The sequence below is a fragment of the Podarcis tiliguerta genome, assembly GCF_965153285.1.
Source record: "Podarcis tiliguerta genome assembly, chromosome: 6".
NCBI classification, from domain to species: Eukaryota; Metazoa; Chordata; class Lepidosauria; order Squamata; family Lacertidae; genus Podarcis; species Podarcis tiliguerta.
Window position 1 is genome coordinate 80,220,169 of NC_139539.1, and position 18,330 is coordinate 80,238,498.

The following is an 18,330-nucleotide window of genomic DNA, read 5'->3' on the forward strand; positions in this document are numbered from 1 at the left end:
AGTGGTTGATTCAGCTGAAATGTCAATGTGTGCTCGTGATAAAGCATGAATTTTTCACCCATTAAATACTTCGCTAAACATAAACATACTTTTTTTCTTCTAAAATCTTGAAGGATGAAAATAGAGCATTTGTTTAATTGGGAATATCAGGACAAAATCTATACATGTAGTGATGTACACCAGAGCAGGGCAAGTTAAAAATTCTCCCTGAAACCGTACTAGATACAACCTCATCCTATGAGAAAACATCTCTGCAAAAATCTTTTGCAACTTTGGTGTTACATAAATGGCTCAAGACAAGGCAAGACTGCTTTCCTTGCAAAAATCATATTACCCATGGACAGCAATACTACAAGGTACAAACATGTGCCAAAATAAAAATGGGAATTTATTATTATTTTTTTCTACTAAAGCAATAAACTCTCAAGCTTATCCATTGGTCATTGTAAATGATTCTACCGTTCAATCTGTACTTTCAACTCTGTAAAAAATTTAGACACAACTCCATATAAACAAGAACACAGGGAGAGCCACTGAAAGATTCAGAGACGAGGACAGTTAGTGGTGATAAACAAAGAGAGGCCAACTTATTTTTTTAAAAAAAAACAAGTCAAGCTTTCTTCACATAACTATATATCCAATGCTTCACTGTGAGACAAGATATTTAAATATATTCATTATGGTAAAAAGATCTACATTACTTTCACAAATTTGGGTCTGTACAAATTGCAGCAGTATTTCCTGATTAAGTTATGAAGAATCAAGTCAGATATAACTGTTAAATACTGGAATTTGACGGAGACTCTAAAAACATTACCGAGCGGTAGTACATGCACATGATGCAAGGGAAAAGGGGAAGATTTATAGACTCCGTGCAAATGGGACAGGACAAACTGTTACGGTCAGTAAACGTGCGTTGGACAATTTTAAACTTTACAAGAAGTCTTGCAGGGTTACTTTCATGAAGACGAAGAAATTCAGAAGCACATTCCCCTCTCAAAACAAAACAAACAAAAACCCTGACCACCCACAAAATGAACGAAAGATAGGACACCAGTCTTCATTTGGCCTCTTGAGCTTTCTTGGCATTCTGTTTTTCTTTTGCCTAGAAGGTAAAGTCAGACAGAGAAAGCATGCTGCACTGTTATAACAGGCCAGGTATTTTTTTTCCTTCTGTAACTCAAAATATACAAAACTCTTCATTATCTCTTCAATCACTGAATATACAAGCAACTGCATTCTACAACAGATGCAGTTTGATACAGACAGAACTTTGGAAACTGATATATAATCACAAATCAGTCCAGAAGAGCTTACAACATTTACTCTCAAGTAGATGTACATAGGACTAAAACTCAGTATCTATCATTGTACTCATTGTACATCTAGAGCACATGGGAAGAACATGTGCAAGGCAATTTCAGAACAATAATCTAAATCGGGTCAGCTGAATCACCGAACAGTTTAATAGCCCTGCAGGGGACAGGCTGAGTGTTACTTTATTGATTAAACGTGCTTGGAATTAGGCCACACAGGCAAATCTATGCTACAACTGGAACCAGAGCACTGAGGAAATAGCAAAATGCCATGAAGTCAATATAATCAGAATAGATGCTACAGAAGCCAAAGCTTACAGTTTGCTAGGGGTTTAGTGAGAAATGCAAGAGAGAGAAAGAGTGTATGTGCTTCAGATACTCTCTTCTCTAAGCAAAAAAAGTCTACAGGTTTCACGATTCTGCTTCTATTGATTACTCTGACATTTTTCTCTAATGTTCAGGTGTGTGCTGCACAACACATACACACAAACAGCCTGCCTATTAAGTTATTTGAGGCTGAGAGCACAACACTTACCTTTTCTACAAGTGGGATTAGCTGCTGGTGTTCTGCTAAAGTCTTTAACAATTCCATAATGAATGGCAGGTAGTTATGTTTTCTTCTAATGTTTTCAATCTACAAGCATAGGTGAGACATTAAAGAAATTAGCATTAAATCCCATCATGTGCACACACCGCAAAGCCAGGTTTCCACCTCATTGCATTAGCAAATACATACAATAAACTTTGTCAATAAGCATTTGAGCAAAATCACTATCTCCCTTGTGCAAGTCTTTTATTGTATTTTGGAGAGGGGAGAGAGAGAGAAGAGAGAAATTTTGGCTGGGGGATGCAACATACTGCTGGTGCTGATTATGGGATGACTGGTGCAGACTGCTTTTCATTTTCTGTGCCAGCTTAAATGTGATTGTTTTCTCAAGCATTTGGGGGGGGTCATTAGTTGTTCAGTTGAGGGTTGATTTATGCAGCCTCCCTGTAGTTTTAAAAAACTTGATGGCATTAAAAAAAAAAAGCTGCTTAGTTGTTATTGTTGTGCTCTGAAATGTAACTTCATCCTGAGATGAAAAGCAAGTTAGAAATGTTTTAAAAGCAAAATCAGTTTCTCTAACACTTTGCCCTCTTAACCCCCTTGGGTTGTGCAAGAGTAAAATTTGCCAGTTGCTGGAGAGTAGAAGCTTTTTGAGGCTTCCAGCCTGAATAAAACTTTTGTGGACAAGATTTGGAATGTAAGTGTTTCAAGAGGCAAGATAAAGGTTTCTATAGTTCACCAGTTCTCCAAATTCTGTAGTTTTCCTTTCTTCAGAAGGAAGTCACTATTGAAATTATGCAGTCATTAGTTGTCTGCAAAAAGCAGACAGGAGCTAACTTTAGATAGTCTAACTTCATGGATAATAATGGGAAGCTCAATGTGCGTGCCAAGTCATTAAGTATTTGCTGTTATGGCCTATAGCTCACAGCATTATTCTCTTAGTACAAAAGAGCCACAATAAAAATTGGAACAATACAATTGCTAAAACATTATCCTAACAGAAGATAAGAAGCATGCATTAAAAAACTCTTTTATGAAAATCTTGTTTCAACCCAAACAAAATGAAGATTTACAGATTTTTAGAATTATTTTAATTCTATCAACCTTTTTGCAAGTAGCCAATAGCTAATTTGGGAAAAACGTATTAGGTTCAGATTATGGTCTCAGTATAAGAAAAACAAAATATTGGGGTGTGTGTTCAATGTTAGCCCTACTCGGAGTAGATTCACCAATGTTAATATGCATGGCCAACTTAGGCTTATTAAATTCTGAACAGGACTTATGTCAGACCAAAGTTTAGAACAGCCGAATAGAAAGCCCTACTGCAATCTTGTATATGTCTACTGAGAAATAAGTCTGAATGAGTTCAGTGGAGCTTATGCCCATGCTATGCCCATGTAAAGGACTGCAGCTTCAGTTGTTATATACAGTGGTACCTCGGGTTAAGTACTTAATTCGTTCCGGAGGTCCGTTCTTAACCTGAAATTGTTCTTAACATGAAGCACCACTTTAGCTAATGGGGCCTCCCGCTGCCATTGCGCCACCGCTGCACAATTTCTGTTCTCATCCTGAAGCAAAGTTCTTAACCCGAGGTAATATTTCTGGGTTAGCAGAGTCTGTAACCTGAAGCGTATGTAACCTGAACCATATGTAACCTGAGGTACCACTGTATAGACAACCACATTGGCTTGATGTGCCCTCGTAGGATGATAGTTAGCCTGCAGAAAACCACAGCGTCTGATGTCAGAACAGATCTGAACCAGGGATAGACAATATCATCAGTGAAAGAATATTACGATGAATATTCACCGTTTTTGTCCTTTTAAATAATAAATAGCTGTGCAGGTATGTTTGATGGGGTGATGGTACTGCATTCAACAAGAAGCCCATGGGTAAATTAAGAGTTTTCTGCCACAGGTTTCAAACATCATAATGGGATTTACTTCAATCATTCCGACAAGGCTCTTAAGGTAATCTAGCTGGCAAATTAAGTCAATTATCATTAGTCTGTATAAAAGCCTGCAACTTGTAGTGCTTTGGGCAGTGAAAGAAGTCTGTGCAGAATAAGAAAAGCCTTTGATGCATCACTATGGTATAAATGCATCTGAACAGAGCAGAAGATATGCAGCCCTCAAGGTCTTTTTGGCAGCCCTCAGCAACATCTGACACCTCCCCGCACCAGCCCTTATGCAGTTCCCGTAGCTGGGTAAGCGAGGCACTGGGCTTTGGGAAGGAGGCCTGAGGGCTCTAGGACCTTGCCAGAGCCTTCTGCCTCCTTCTTAAAGTTCGCTGCTTATCAGGGTTTGGGAAGGCAGCACAAGAGCTGTGTGTTTGCGTGTGTCAAATTTTGGCCTCTGCGTGTGCCAAGGGAGTGTGAGGCTTGGAGGTTCCGTGTTGAAGTACTCCCGTGGCCGCCCTGATCTCAGAAATCCACACACTATGCTCAGAAATCCACATTACAATCACACTAAGAAGCAAACTGTAACGGAAGCAACACATAAAAAAGTTAGATCAGAGTTGCAGCAGGTACAGATCCCGCTGTAACCAGTTTAACCTGCAAATAATTGTTCCTGCAAGTAGTCCTCTGCACGAGCAGTGTTAATGTCGGATTACAAAGCTTGCCCCTTCCATTCCATGAACAGACGGGAAATTGTGTTCCAATTAATGGAACAAGAGCTACACATCTTCCAACATGAGTACCTCTTAAAAGTGTCCAGTTATCTGTGGGAGCCAAATGGCTGCACTAATGTCTGTGCCAGTTTATGCAACAAGCCACAGAACAGAGACCACAGAGCAAGTTGCGGGGGGAGGGGTGTCTTTTATTAGAAAGATCAAATGTTAAAAATTACGAAGTGATCTGAAACAAAGGAGGAGTTTTAAACAGGAACTAGAATTAGGATTACAAGCCATCTGACCTTGTTGGAGGGATCAGGTTGCACAGCCCCCTAGAATCAAGGTAGAAAAGAAATTTCAACAAGGCATGGGGGTGGCGGGGATAAAAACCAGCCATGAAATTATAAAGAACTTAAGAGTGAAAGGCCTCTTTCCATCTTCAGTATCATCAGACCCCATAGGTCCCTTCGAGGGCAGGACACTGGCGAGGCAAACCAAACTTGCCATTCAATAACTGGAGGTAAATTTGGGAAGGGTCAGTTCAGGTGATACACTGCGGCACTGAATAGTATCCCAAGGCTTTGGTATCACGTTCCCTCAGAACCTCTCTTGCTTTCAAAAGGAATGCTCACACTTTACGGTTCACATCATTTATTTATTTTTTGCACTGAATCATAGAATTGTAGAGTTGGAAGGGACCCTCAAGAATCATTTAGTCCAATGCAGGAATCTCAACTAAAACATCCATGACAGACGACCATCCAACCTTTGCTTAAAAATGCCTGGGCTTTGTGTAAGAGGACTGTGCAACTGCTTTGAAATGTGAAAGCATAAATGAAACGTCTCTCCTTTACAAAATGTGGATTATTAATTCAGTTCTCCAAGATGCATTGTTTTTCTTCATCTCCTCCTGCTTGCCTTCTTACAGCCAGTCATTTGATAGGCTCTATTCGTCAATGGCTCTGGCTGTCATCATCTCTGGTTCCACCTACTACTATTGGTCTTCCTGCCTTCTGCCCTCTCAGTCCCAGTGGGCACCAGAAACTACTGATTACTTCTGAAATGTTTGACATCTGAGATCACAAGCCGTCTCTCTTCCAGTCTACCCCACAGTGATTTTCAAAACTGGGGAACCCTGCAGGTCCTCAGAAGTTGACCGCAAGCTCCTCAAGGTGAAAGTAAGTGATGATGGGAAAACATCCCTGAAAGAAAGCGTGCCCATCACTACCCATCTGCCCCCGTAATGCAGCCACAGTATACTTTTAGATGTGTGAGAACTAACAGGACTGGGGCCAGCAGCCCAAGTAAACTGATTATGCTTCTTGTCACCTCAGGAACTACCAGGGCTTCCTTAATGGAAAAGTCAGTGTGCAAAGGGATTCCCATAAGAAGCAAGTCTGAAACCACTCCTTGGGGCAACACACATTTATTTAGAATAAGCTGTTTTCTACTCTTCTGTTTCCAGAGACAGCTAGCCAGCCCTCCATCCTGCACACAAAAGCTCATTAGTTTTTTGCTCTGAGCACCAGATGAAGAATCAATTATTTGAAAAGGCATAGTGTGTTGACATTTCTTCACCAGCTTGTGTCACATTCTCTGGGACCAACACAGCCATGGAGCATAATGTTTCTCCATTTCTTTCAGCTCAGAAACCACATGGTTAGCACCCCACTTTTAAAAAACCATTCTGAGCATGCACAGCACATACCTTGTATCTTTTCAATTTTTGGTTTTCTTCATCAATTAACATCTGATATTTTGCAACTTCTGACTGAATAGAACTTAGTATATTACTGCTCTGGTCTGTATCCATGGGCTCTTCCTATTGGGAAAAACAATTTATACTTGCATGTTAGCGTTTCTAGCACAATGTCATCCAGTCAAGATTCACAGAGATAAAATATCATACAGCGGACAAAGAACCAAAGCTTGCCTCACTAGTCTCATTTGCATGTATCGTGCAAACTATCATGCAATGTTCTATTCTGTCCTGTAGTGATTAAAAGTGGTTGCTAAAGTACTTTTATTTGCTAGTACCATTTGCTTGCCTCTTCATAAAGGAGATCAGAAATAATAAAAAGCTGGAAGAAATGCGGAATAATTGAAGTTTGCTTCGTTTCTGTCGCCCCCACCTCCGTGTGTCTGCATTTCCTACAATTGCTTTTGTGCCTACCTCTACAACAACCAAGCATACTGGTTAGAGAAGAGAGCTGGGGTTTTCAGGCTATGTACAGAAGTCTAGGTGCTATACAGTTGTTCAGAAAGGAAAAGAAAGTGGTAGTGAAAGAGAACCAATTCATATTGCCCAACTTTTTCTTTCTGAAATAAAAAAAAATACACTTGTATCCCACTCTTACATGATACTTTGAGTTGATTCCTGTTGTGATTTATTAGCTGCTTAGCTTCAGGAATGCTGCAACACCAGGTGCTCCCAGGGCAATTTACTAACTAAGGCTTACGATGCAACCAAGTTATCGAAACAACCTATTCGATTAGCAGAATACCTCAGCAAGTTGTCTCTGCAACTCTGCAATTTTCTGTTCATATATCATTTTTCTGTCAGATACAATTGCCATCAAGTTAAACCTTATTTCGCCTTCACTGTACCTACAAAATAAAAACAGAGTTGTCACATACTGCCATCACTGCATCAGGAGTCTCATAGCTATTGATAAGCTTCGGACACTTCTGCATTAAGAACAAAGCCAACTAAACATTGCCCACCGATTAACAATGGCAAATGCAGCGACCAGCAACAGAAGTGGAGAGTGATAACACTCTGTTCTCTCATTATGCGCTGATTTTAACATATGTGTCAAGTTAAGAATATTGCAAGATGATTCCAGTTACTTTGCGAACCCAGTTTAAGCATGTTTGTAAGCAAATTTTGCCAAATTTACAGCCTGGTATTTTGGTTTCTATACAGGACAATCTAATGCAAACAGTTAATTAAATGTTTACTTTTGTATTCGTTTTTCTATGACGGGCCTTACAGCACTGATCCAGTCATCTTGATTGCATACTCCTAAATGGGAAATACACAAGAAGTACAAGTTAATTTTCTTGCAAGTTACAAGTTTATAGGACTGTAAGCTTCAGATACACAATACCTGCTGATGAAGTCAAACTTATTTTTTTTACTATCTAGCCAAGATACATTTGTTACAAAGAGAGTAGCCAGACTTGTTGCAGCTCAAGAGTTGGCTATTGGGTTGTTGCTTTTTATTTTGATTATGTATTTTGTGGTTTTATATTTTGATTTTATTCTGTGAACCGCCCTGAGACCTCTGGGTATAGGGTGGTATATAAATTCAATAAATAAATAATAATAATAAATAAATAAATAGTCTGCTGAGGTTGTTTTGGTGCATTAACACATTTCTTGATCATAGGCAGCTCCTATGAATCTTAGGGAAAGTATACTGATTTTAAACTAATATTTAGATTCCAGGGATGCTGTATAATCACGTATATCATTTCTAAAACAATAAAATCACGCTTTTAAAGGCAAAGGGACCCCTGACCATTAGGTCCAGTAGCGGACGACTCTGAGGCTACGGCGCTCATCTCGCTTTACTGGCCGAGGATTAAAGAATTAATAGAGTAAGATAACTGCATTTAAATTATAAATACTACTGAGATTAGCAATGTGGTTCTAACATTGGAAATACATTGGTTTGATTTTGTAAATTTGGTAGTGATGTATTTAAAGGAAGGTAAGGCTCTCTAATAGCATGCAGGTGGCACTGTGGGTTAAACCACAGAGCCTAGGGCTTGCTGATCAGAAGGTCAGCGGTTCGAATCCCTGCGACGGAGTGAGCTCCCGTTGCTCGATCCCTGCTCCTGCCAACCTAGCAGTTCGAAAGCACCTCAAAGTGCAAGTAGATAAATAGGTACCGCTCCGGCGGGAAGGTAAACAGCATTTCCGTGCGCTGCTCTGGTTCGCCAGAAGCGGCTTAGTCATGCTGGCCACATGACCCGGAAGCTGTACGCCGGCTCCCTTGGCCAATAAAGTGAGATGAGCGCCGCAACCCCAGAGTTGGCCACGACTGGACTTAATGTTCAGGGGTCCCTTTACCTTTGGCTCTCTAACAAAAAGTTTTACAGGATACCACCCCACCTCATGTACACCCTGAATGGCATTAAAAGAGTCTACTTAGCTATCTTAGCTTTTTTTCCTTCAACACCCAGTTTGACAGGTAATTCAGGCTGAAGCCCACCAGCTGGTCCTGTCTTCTACCCTTGCTACCCTATGTATTTTGTATACACCCGGTATACTTTGAATGACATGCAGGCAGGAAATTATACAGGTGAAATGTGAGAGTTACCTAAATCTATTGGGCCTTCTCTTAGACCATCCAGTTCATATAATCTTCCATGCACAGGAACATAGCTGACAAAGTGAAAAGCATCTTCTTCTTTTGCCGTCGACTTTGCATCAAACTCAAACATTTGTTGTCTAGAGGTTAAAATAGAGACAAGCATGGATGTTAAACCAAAAGCATCTCTGGAAACTGTATCCGAAAGGCTTCAAATTTCTTGTTACCTGGCAAAACTGTTGTGGACTTGTCGAATCACTTCAGAGTTACTTAATGCCAGGCCCTTCATCTAAAATTAAAATGAGACATTTGTTCAACTAACGACTCAGGCTTAAGATGCTTTTTTTAAAAAAGAGAGAGAGAAAGAGAATGAGAATAGAATAATTGGACGTACTGCTGCATCAAAGCTTTGTGAAAATTCTTTAAATTCCGACAGCGTTTCTCCTAAATGGACGTCTTGATGGGTGCAGTTTAATAGCACACTTACTATAGCCTGAGTTGCACAGGCGTTATTTATTACCTGTTAAAAAAGAAACAAAGTGAAAATTCAGAAATAATTGAATACAAGACAAATTATAAAATGAGTTATAGTAGCCTCAAGTTTACCCACTATGGCCATTGGGTTGGATCCAGGCTACTTGGGGTGAAACTCAGCTTATGGAACAATCTGTTGGAGGAAGAGTGGGAAGTGATTTTCATCAATTCCTCCTGAAGTTTCCTGAAAAGCTTCTCTGGCAAGTCAGTGAACTCTCTGGAACAATGTGGAAGGTGGGCAAGACTGGACTATGTTTTAAGTTTAAAGTAAGAGCCCCTTCTTCTACATCAGTATGCTCCCAACCCCATATCCACTGCAGGAAGGTAAAATGCCTTTGACACCTAATGACTTATTTTGCAGCTTTGTTTAGAGAAACAAATTAAACCTGTTTTATCGCCCTGACACTGAAATATGTGAGTTACAGACTCTTGGACAATAGGAGTTAGTTAAATTGGGTGGGAGTTTTTTTTTTTAATGAGGTACTCCATTTTTATAAATGAAAGAAATTAATAACTTCCTTTTTACTAGAATGGGCCAGAATGCACAGAGCTACTTTAGACATACTCCACAAATATACAAAAAGACAGCGAGCATCTAGATAGGAATTCTTGGTTGAACTTTCCTCTTACATTTTGTTTAATAATGACTAATGCTTTTTGGAGATTAACAGCAGTGAAGGAATAATGGAGGTCTTTCCCACTTTTTACACAAAAAGTAACTTATAGCAGAATCATGTGTATGTTAACTCAGAAATAAGCATTATCGAGCTAACTTGGACTTTACTCCCAAGCAAATGGGTCTATGATTGAAGCCGTAAGGAGAAAGTCGTATAATCGAAAGCAGCAGCAGTGAAGTTTAAAATGGACCAAGTAACCAAGGTACCATCTGAATGGTCATCAATGGAACAACCATGAGAAAATACCTGTAGTCCTTTAAAAAAAAAAACTACAGAGAAAAATAAAGAACTTAAAATACTGATGCCTAAATGATATGAACATTTTCAACATACAAGCAAGTCAGATCTGAGAAGCTGACGCACACTAAGAGGTTGGGCTTTCCATAAAGTATCTTTCTGGTCAGATATCTGTCACACTTAGAACACCTGAGTTTTTCTATTTAAAAAGCTTTCTCATGTACACTAGCAAATTAATATAAGAAGCTATTCAAACAAAGTTAAAAATAGCCAAGTTTAAAAAATAAAATAAGCAATTTTGATTCATGTGATTAGCCCCCACCCCAACCCATTGTACTGTTGTTTTATGATTAACAGTACACGGAAAAAAACCCACTATTAATCTACTCTGACACAATAGCAAAGCTAGGAATTTAGAGTTAAGGCAGAAATTGCACCCTTACCTCACCTTATTGTGCCTAGGTATCCTAGCTCATATAGGGTGATCCAGAGTTCTGAGGCCCCAAAATACAGGACCGTATCATATCTAGGCATAACAAGGAGGCCAAATTTTACAAGTGTGCATATGAAGCTGGCCACATTGACAAACATGCAGACAACTTTATCGTGTGATTATCCAAGAAAGGCTCAAGAGCTACAATCCCTATTAACAGGCCATCAATTTTATTTCATTTGTTTCATCGCCAATCTGGATGTTATTACAGAAATTACTTGGTTATCATATTAAGATATTTATTATTATTTTTTTTAAAAAAGTATGTAAAGCTTGATTGATTGGTTTTAAAATTTAGATGAGATCAAGCAGTAGGAATGCAAAAAGTATTGCATGGGTACCTACTCCTGTAGAAATCCCTTTTACAACATTATTTTGGTGCCATCAAGTGTCAGTTCTCTGAACTGCTAGCCTAAGAGTATTTCCCCACAACATCCTTCAAAATACAAGAATTGACATAGTAGTTCACTGGAAGGCACAGCCTTCCAAGAATAATGCCTACCATTTTATCTTCAAGACCCAGCAAATGCAAAATCCCTATTAAATAAAGTTAGCTCTAATCTGAAAATCACTTTTGAGTCTGCATTTTTATTCCTAAATTTAATATATGAACTGGATTTTCTCTCTCAGTAATGAGATTTGCTAAATCAGGGCTAAACTCAACATACTAGGAATAAAAAAAGGAGGGGAACTGGAGTGCAAGTGGTCAGAAGATGAAGTATGCCCAGAAGCTGAGATTTAAGTATGACTAAATAAAAAGGTAAATGACCTCTGACAGTTAAGTACAGTCAGGAACGACTCTGGGGTTACAGCACTCATCTCGCTTTACTGGCTGAGGGAGCCGGCATTTGTCCGCAGACAGTTTTTCCGGGTCATGTGGTAAACGCTGTTTACCTTCCTGCCGGAGCGGTACCTATTTATCTACTTGCACTTTGACATGCTTTCAAACTGCTAGGTTGGCAGGAGCTGGGACCGAGCAACAGGCGCTCACCCCGTCGAGGGGATTCAAACCACTGACCTTCCGATTGGCAAGCCCTAGGCTCAGCGGTTTAGACCACAGTGCCATAGACCATATCAATACACATTTTCTTTGATGAACTCTCACCACAATGCCAGGTTTTTGGAAACTGAACTTAAACTTTTCTTACACTTCCCCTCCCAAAAGACATTTGCATAGAATTGACTTCATGCAAGGACTTCCACTTGGCTCTGAAGTCCTCTTCTCCCAAAAAATATTTTCTAGGGGTCCCCACCACTGGACCAGAATTGCAACGGGGGCTGCAGAGCAAAAGGAAAGGAATGGGAAGTTCTACTGCCAAGTGGCATTCCTTGCTCAACCCCCAAATTTCTAAATAAATCTGCCTCAAACTATGCTTGCTATAGTTTTATATGATGCAATTTTACCAGTCACACAATGAAACTGGAAAGGAGCAACAATGATTTATTTTTTTGCTATTCCACCAACCATTTGTACAAGGGTAAGAATCCTGTGAACTCCACACCCCACCCCACCAAGATGTTGTTGGACTCTGATCAGTCCCAGACAGCCTGGTTAATGTTAAGGAATGTTAGGAGCTGCAGTCAAAGAACATCTGGAGGGCTATGGGTTCCCCATTCCTGAACCAATATGATACAAGAACAACAGAATGGTAGGGAGATGGTCCCCTCTTCTAAGATAGATGATAGGGTTGCTGGTGGAGGGTACCAATGCTTTTACCTATCAGAATTCCATTCTACCATAAAATATTCCAGGATAGAACACTACTTTCTTATACATCACTTTACTTTGGACTTTTAAAATAAATGTATATCCCCCAGGGAAAATTGGATTTTCCCATCATGGTAACAGCTTTCAAGCTCTCCGCCTTGCTTATGGGGCTCTGGAAATATCTTGTGTGGGCTCTGGAGGCAAGATCTCACATTGCCGTCCAATATCCCTGTAAGCAAGGCAGAGAACTTAAAAGCTATTTCCATGCCAATAGAACCCTGCATAACAAGAGCTTTTAAGCTCCCTTTTACTGAAACCCTTTTGTGGGCTCTGGAGGCCTTCATAAGATCTCGCGCCAGCTCTGGAAGGTAAGATTCCCTGTGTGGAAGTGATTCCAGGGGGCTGTTTTGACAATATGCCATTTTGGCTTTATGCACTACTCTCAGAATACAACCCCTGTGCAAGGTCGTCCCTACTGTAATAATGTGTTAATAGCCATCAAAAGGTCAATCTCAACAATCTCAACTGGGGGGAAAGAACTGCCCCTCCCCATCAGAGTGGTTTTTCAGGATTTGAGAACTAACCACAACGTATGAACTCACTAAACTCATCACAGCACCAGAAAGAAATTTATAACAAAACAAGTTTAGTGGAAAATGGGCGAGTTATATCTTATTTTGGAATGAGAAAGTAGGATATGATCTAAAGCCATGCTCATTATTTACTTTGGTTGAAAGATTTTTTAAAAAATGTGAATTATCTTTCATCATATATACATGCATACGTGTATGTTTGTTTACTGCCCTTTTGTGTAACAAATGTTTATAATGATGATATTGTCCTGTCTGCAATTTAAGATATGGTAGAAGGCATGCTTCAGTGTCCACCATCAAAGGCAATCAGGCTGGTGAACACACAAATTAGAGCCTTCTCTGCAATGGCCCTGAAATTATGGAATACAATCCTGACAGGGATCAGGCAGCCCCCCGTATTTAATGTGGGATAATCAGTTGTAATAGTAAACTGGAATATTGTTGAGCTACTGTTGTTTTATGCTGATCTTATCAGTGCTGTTGATTGTTGTTTAAACGTTTTATGAATGTGGATCTGCATTTTGAAATGCTGTAAGCTGCTTTGTGAGAAATATCCTCAAAGTGGAGACTAAGTTTCCCAATGTTTGTGAAAATTCCCTTAAAGCAGAATCCTTTGCATGCTTACTCAGAACTGCCAGAGACATATGAGATTTACTTCCGATAAAATCTGCGAAGTTTGCAGCCCATGAATTATTCTTGACTCATAAAAGGCAAGTGTTGCATCTTCGGAAATATTAAATTTGAATGCACATTAAACAAAGTTGTTTTGCCGATGATAATTTTTATTATTCACTGAACAACCTGTTCTGCCAGACTGCCTTACTATTTAGACTATGTCACAATGTTTCAAAGTTGTATTATTTTCACTTGCTGCATCTAATTAGGAGGTGTCACAGATAATCTTTTAACTTACTATACCTGTTTAGCAAAAAATATAGTATCTAATCTGGAGTCCTGAACAACAGAGCCAGCTGGTTCTTCTCCTGGTTGCCACTTGAACAGAAAAATTAATCCATGAACTGGCCTACATAAAAAGGAGCACAAAAAGAAAGCAAGCAAGAAAACCCAGTAAGGCATTATCACAACATGTCAAAAGTTAAAACACTAAAAATCCACTAAACATCACTAAACAAATTCAATAAACCTAAATGAACACACACATAGTTTTTTTAATGGCTACACCTGAACAATAAGGTGTAAAATCTTGTTTAGTAAGCCCTACTGTGCCTGAGGTATGTGCTGGTGCATGCAGTCCGAGTGTTGACATGTAACTCTTCCCTTCAATCGAACATGTGAATAAAGCATGACAGAGATAGCTTAGCATGATGTCTGAACCCGAGGCAGAGGTTTGTTTTGTTGTAACAAGCCACAATCTCTACCCAGGCTTAAGCAGTAACTGGTTGATGATTTAACAACCAAGGGTAAAAAACCAACCACTACCCTGGGCTCCTACATCACTTCTACATATCCCTGTTGTGCTTTCCTTGCTTGCAAGAAGCAAGTGTTTCTGCTGTGTGAACAGTATACTTTGCTAAACCAGATGTGGCTTAGTACCAAATATGAACATAGAAAATTATTACTTAACCCAACCAACACTTAAAAGCTTAGGACAGGAACTGCCCAGGGTCAGCAGGAAAAGAAATGCATGCCTTTCCAAAAAAAATTTGCAGGATGCTGCTCCCAGCTCCCTCCATTGTTCACTTTAATGTATGAATGGAACACACAACTCTGTAAGTGTGCACTATTATACCCGACAGATTTTTTTAGCAATAAGAATTGGGGATGGGGGAAAGAGAAGTAAATTATTTGGAATAAAACTTACTTTAATTTCTCAAAGTTCTCTGGCTCCAAACTCCATATTTCCTCTACTTGTGCGCCTCTACAACCTGTAGTAGCAGAGATAATTATTGTGATTATTCCTGCTTAGAAAGTTTGCTTTACAGGAAAAACTAAAACTAAAGCCTGACACCTCTTTCTAAACAACTTAATTTTGTTTCAATATACAGAAATAACTTCCACCCCTTCTATTGCATTTTATAATGAATTGGTCTATCGTATATGTAAATCATGATGACATGAAAATCATGCCAAATTTACATATTTACAAACCTTATAATAAAAAATGAGTTGCTAAAAATGGATGTCTCGGAATGTGCACAGTGCCACAAATATGTGGGATACTAAAAATGTGGTGTCTGAGAATTTGGATAAAGAATACTCTTGACAGACGCTAATATTGCAAATATCTGTTTAAATTGTAAACACCTACCTGGTGGGGTAAGTTACCAACCATGGTGCTAAAATAGCCAATAGTTTGATGACAAAAAAGGGTTTAGTAGTAGTAGTTACAAGGGATATTTCTTTTACTTCAGGGACTTAATTATTAAACAAGTGAAAGTTGTGCCTTACTTATTGAAGCAATGTTTTTTATTAATTCACAATCCTAAACCATGGTTTAATTTAGGCTTAGAAAGGTATTCCAATATATATGATTCAGGAAGAAAATGTGCAATGAAAGAACTGGCAAAGGTGAACAACGTGCATTAGGAATGCTCTGAAGCAGAAATTATTTTTAATGAATGTGTGCAGAACTCAGAGATGAGACCTTGTGTACCTGTCAGCATGTTTAATGACTCAGCTTCCCCAGAGCAAAAAACGAATAATAGCAAGCTACATTACATCTACCAGATAGGATGATAGCAAAGTCATCTGCCAGGAATTTTACGATTATTATTTGTTAATCTGAATAGCTCCTTTCTTTCAAGGGGCTGAGACAGATGTTTTAGCCTCAAATCAAAGCAAATCATAAAGACAGATTAAGATTAGACAGATGAACAGTAACTTGTCTAAAGTGGTCCATCCACGACCACTTCACTCATCAAATTGCAAAAGATGCAACAAAATGTAAATTCAATAAGGAGACACAACCAACTCCAGCTCCCTATCAAGCACATTCCTATGAAACATGTTTGTAAATGCCCACTTGAGATCAGTAGTGAGAAATCTCTGGCTTGTGGGTCAACTAGGCCCACAATGTCTCCATTTGGCCAAGCCATACTCCCCTGCCCTACAACTCACATCATACACAATATCATGTTTGGGGCAGAGAAATATGTACCTGGGTCAAAAGGAGGCTTAGACCTATGTTTAAATTGTGTTAAATGCACACACACAAGCCACCAACACAATTGACCTGAGTCTGCAAATACAGGGACACATACAGGGCAGTGGCTGGCTACAACTCTTTCAAAAACAAAGCTTGATGGCAAACCTTCTGTGGTGCAAAAAAAAAAAAAATGGTCCGTAGCCACACACAAAACCAGAATAATGCTATGAAGCAGTTCTACACAAGCCCTTGAACCCAGGCTCAGCCCAAGTCCAACACCATGGAAGATATCCATTAGCATATAGACATATGAATAGGGTCAACTGCAAGTACATCAGGGTGTGACTTTGCTAGGAATTCCAACCAGCCATGCTATCGTAACCAGGGCACGATCTAGTCTGGGAACTGAGCTTCTTCTCTCCTGCTCTGGAGGGGTACGACCTGAACCAAAGACTTCAAGTTACAAGAGAGGAGAACTTTATGGCTGTAACGGACGCCCTTGGGAAGTTGTGGACCCCTCCTTTATTGGAGGTTTTAAAGGAGAGATTGGATGGCCACCTGTCATGGATGCTTTAGCTGAGATCAGGGGTGCCAACTTGAATAAAACACTGGGGAGCCCCAGGTATGCCCCACCCCGCATAAGCAACCACAAGACGCGGCACATGCACACCTTTGTATGGCAAAGCCCATCATCTTTAAAGGGGGGACCTGGACCCCTTAAATATTTTATAGAAGGAGGGGAGGGGACCCCTAGGAGTTGGTGTCTACAGTTGAAATTCCTGCATTGTAGGGGCTACCAGGAGATGATGCTTCCTTTCCATGAGTCTATAAAATAGTCCAGCAGAATGACAACGCAAAAGCATGCGAGCTTTTCACGTACTTCATTCAGGGCCAGATTTAGGTTTGATGAGGCCTTAAGTTACTGAAGGTAATGGGGCCCTTTATATGTCCAGCTGTCCTTTGTCAACAACAAATTATTGCTGTTTTTAGGGAGCAGGCTAGTAGGCATAGCTGTCAACTTTTCCCTTTTCTTGCGAGGAATCCTATTCGGAATAAGGGAATTTCCCTTTAAAAAGGGAAACGTAGGCAGCTATGCTAGCAGGCTTACATTATAGGAGCCTACACAACACAAAACACTGTTTCTTTTATTTTTCTTATCTTATATTTTGGAAATGTACATAGTTTCCCCCACGCTATGAATTTTTTTGGGCCCCCCCCAAGAGAGTGGGGCCCTCAGCTATAGCTTGTTTAGCTTACACGTAAATCCGGCACCGACTTCATTGCAACCCAACCCGCCCGCCTCTTGCCAGCTAAACGAAAATCCTGCTTTCCACCGGATGGGAGAGGCGCTCTGCACACGCCTCGGAGTGAGGACTTCTAAACACAGAGAAAGAGAGAGGAAGCTGGCTTTCCCAACTAAGGCGCTCTGCACATGGCAAGAGACTACGTTTCCTCCAGCAAATAAAAGGGAGCTTGGAAAATCCTAGCCTCCCCTCTCCCCGGTGGCAAGGCCCCGCCTCGCCCACCCGCCTCCCCGCGAAGTGGGCCGCCGCCAAGCCTCACCGAAGCCCTTGATGAGCTCCGTGAAGACGCCCGGGTCGCTCTCCATGAGGCACCACTCGCCGGCGCTGCCTCCTCCCGCCATGGCGCTGGAGCGGCCGCAACTGCCTCCCCCGGGAGGGCCCCGTTCGCTCTCGTTCTCTCTCGCTCCGTCCGCCTGATGCGACAACCCTTTCCTACTATTATTATTGTTATTGTTGTTATTAAAAAAAAATTCTCTCCTCACGCCGCCCTCCAACGCCCGCAAAGCAGCGCACGCGCCGCTCCCTTCCCGGCAACCTCTGCGGCAAGGGCCGCTTCGACGTCCGTCACCCAGGCAAGTGTCTCCTTCGTCTCTATGGTGAAAGGGGAAGGGAGGAAAGCCAACCACCGAGATTGTAGAAGACCGCTGCTGCGCACGCGCAGGGAGAGTCACGTGAAAACGGGGAACCCGTTCGTTCTAGCCTCGAGTCTCTATCGTCCCCACGGCCCCGTGTCCGTGCATTTGGGTTTCGCGGTCGATTCGGCCGGCGACCGGAAGTCCCTCTGCGCGTGCGCAGGAATCTGCCACTTACTGAATAGGGGTGGTCGCCAGTTCGTGGAATGGTGGTGCCTCTCCGCCAGGCATCCAGTCTCCCTGCCTAACCA

At 40.8% G+C, this 18,330-nt stretch overlaps 2 protein-coding genes across 4 annotated transcripts in view; both read right to left on the reverse strand.

The window, feature by feature from the left end:
* Positions 1–18,330, reverse strand: part of GLRX2 (glutaredoxin 2) — a 264,490-nt gene that overhangs the window by 215,076 nt on the left and 31,084 nt on the right. The gene's annotated exons all lie outside the window — the stretch shown is intronic.
* On the reverse strand, positions 108–18,048 carry UCHL5 (ubiquitin C-terminal hydrolase L5). Of its 3 annotated transcripts, none has more exons than XM_083445382.1 (12): positions 17,707–18,036; positions 14,860–14,923; positions 13,956–14,061; positions 9,190–9,315; positions 9,023–9,084; positions 8,805–8,935; positions 7,438–7,501; positions 6,981–7,083; positions 6,185–6,298; positions 4,779–4,808; positions 1,852–1,950; positions 108–1,105 (listed from the first exon to the last, which is right to left on the reverse strand). In XM_083445382.1, exons 1-12 carry the CDS (start codon positions 17,786–17,788, stop codon positions 1,061–1,063), a joined length of 1,026 nt encoding a protein of 341 aa, XP_083301508.1. In that variant the 5' UTR covers positions 17,789–18,036; the 3' UTR covers positions 108–1,060. The 3 variants fall into 3 exon arrangements, with proteins under 3 accessions (XP_083301508.1, XP_083301510.1, XP_083301509.1); XM_083445384.1 differs by lacking the exon at positions 4,779–4,808 and adding an exon at positions 10,692–10,769 and having other exon boundaries at positions 17,707–18,032; XM_083445383.1 differs by lacking the exon at positions 4,779–4,808 and having other exon boundaries at positions 17,707–18,048.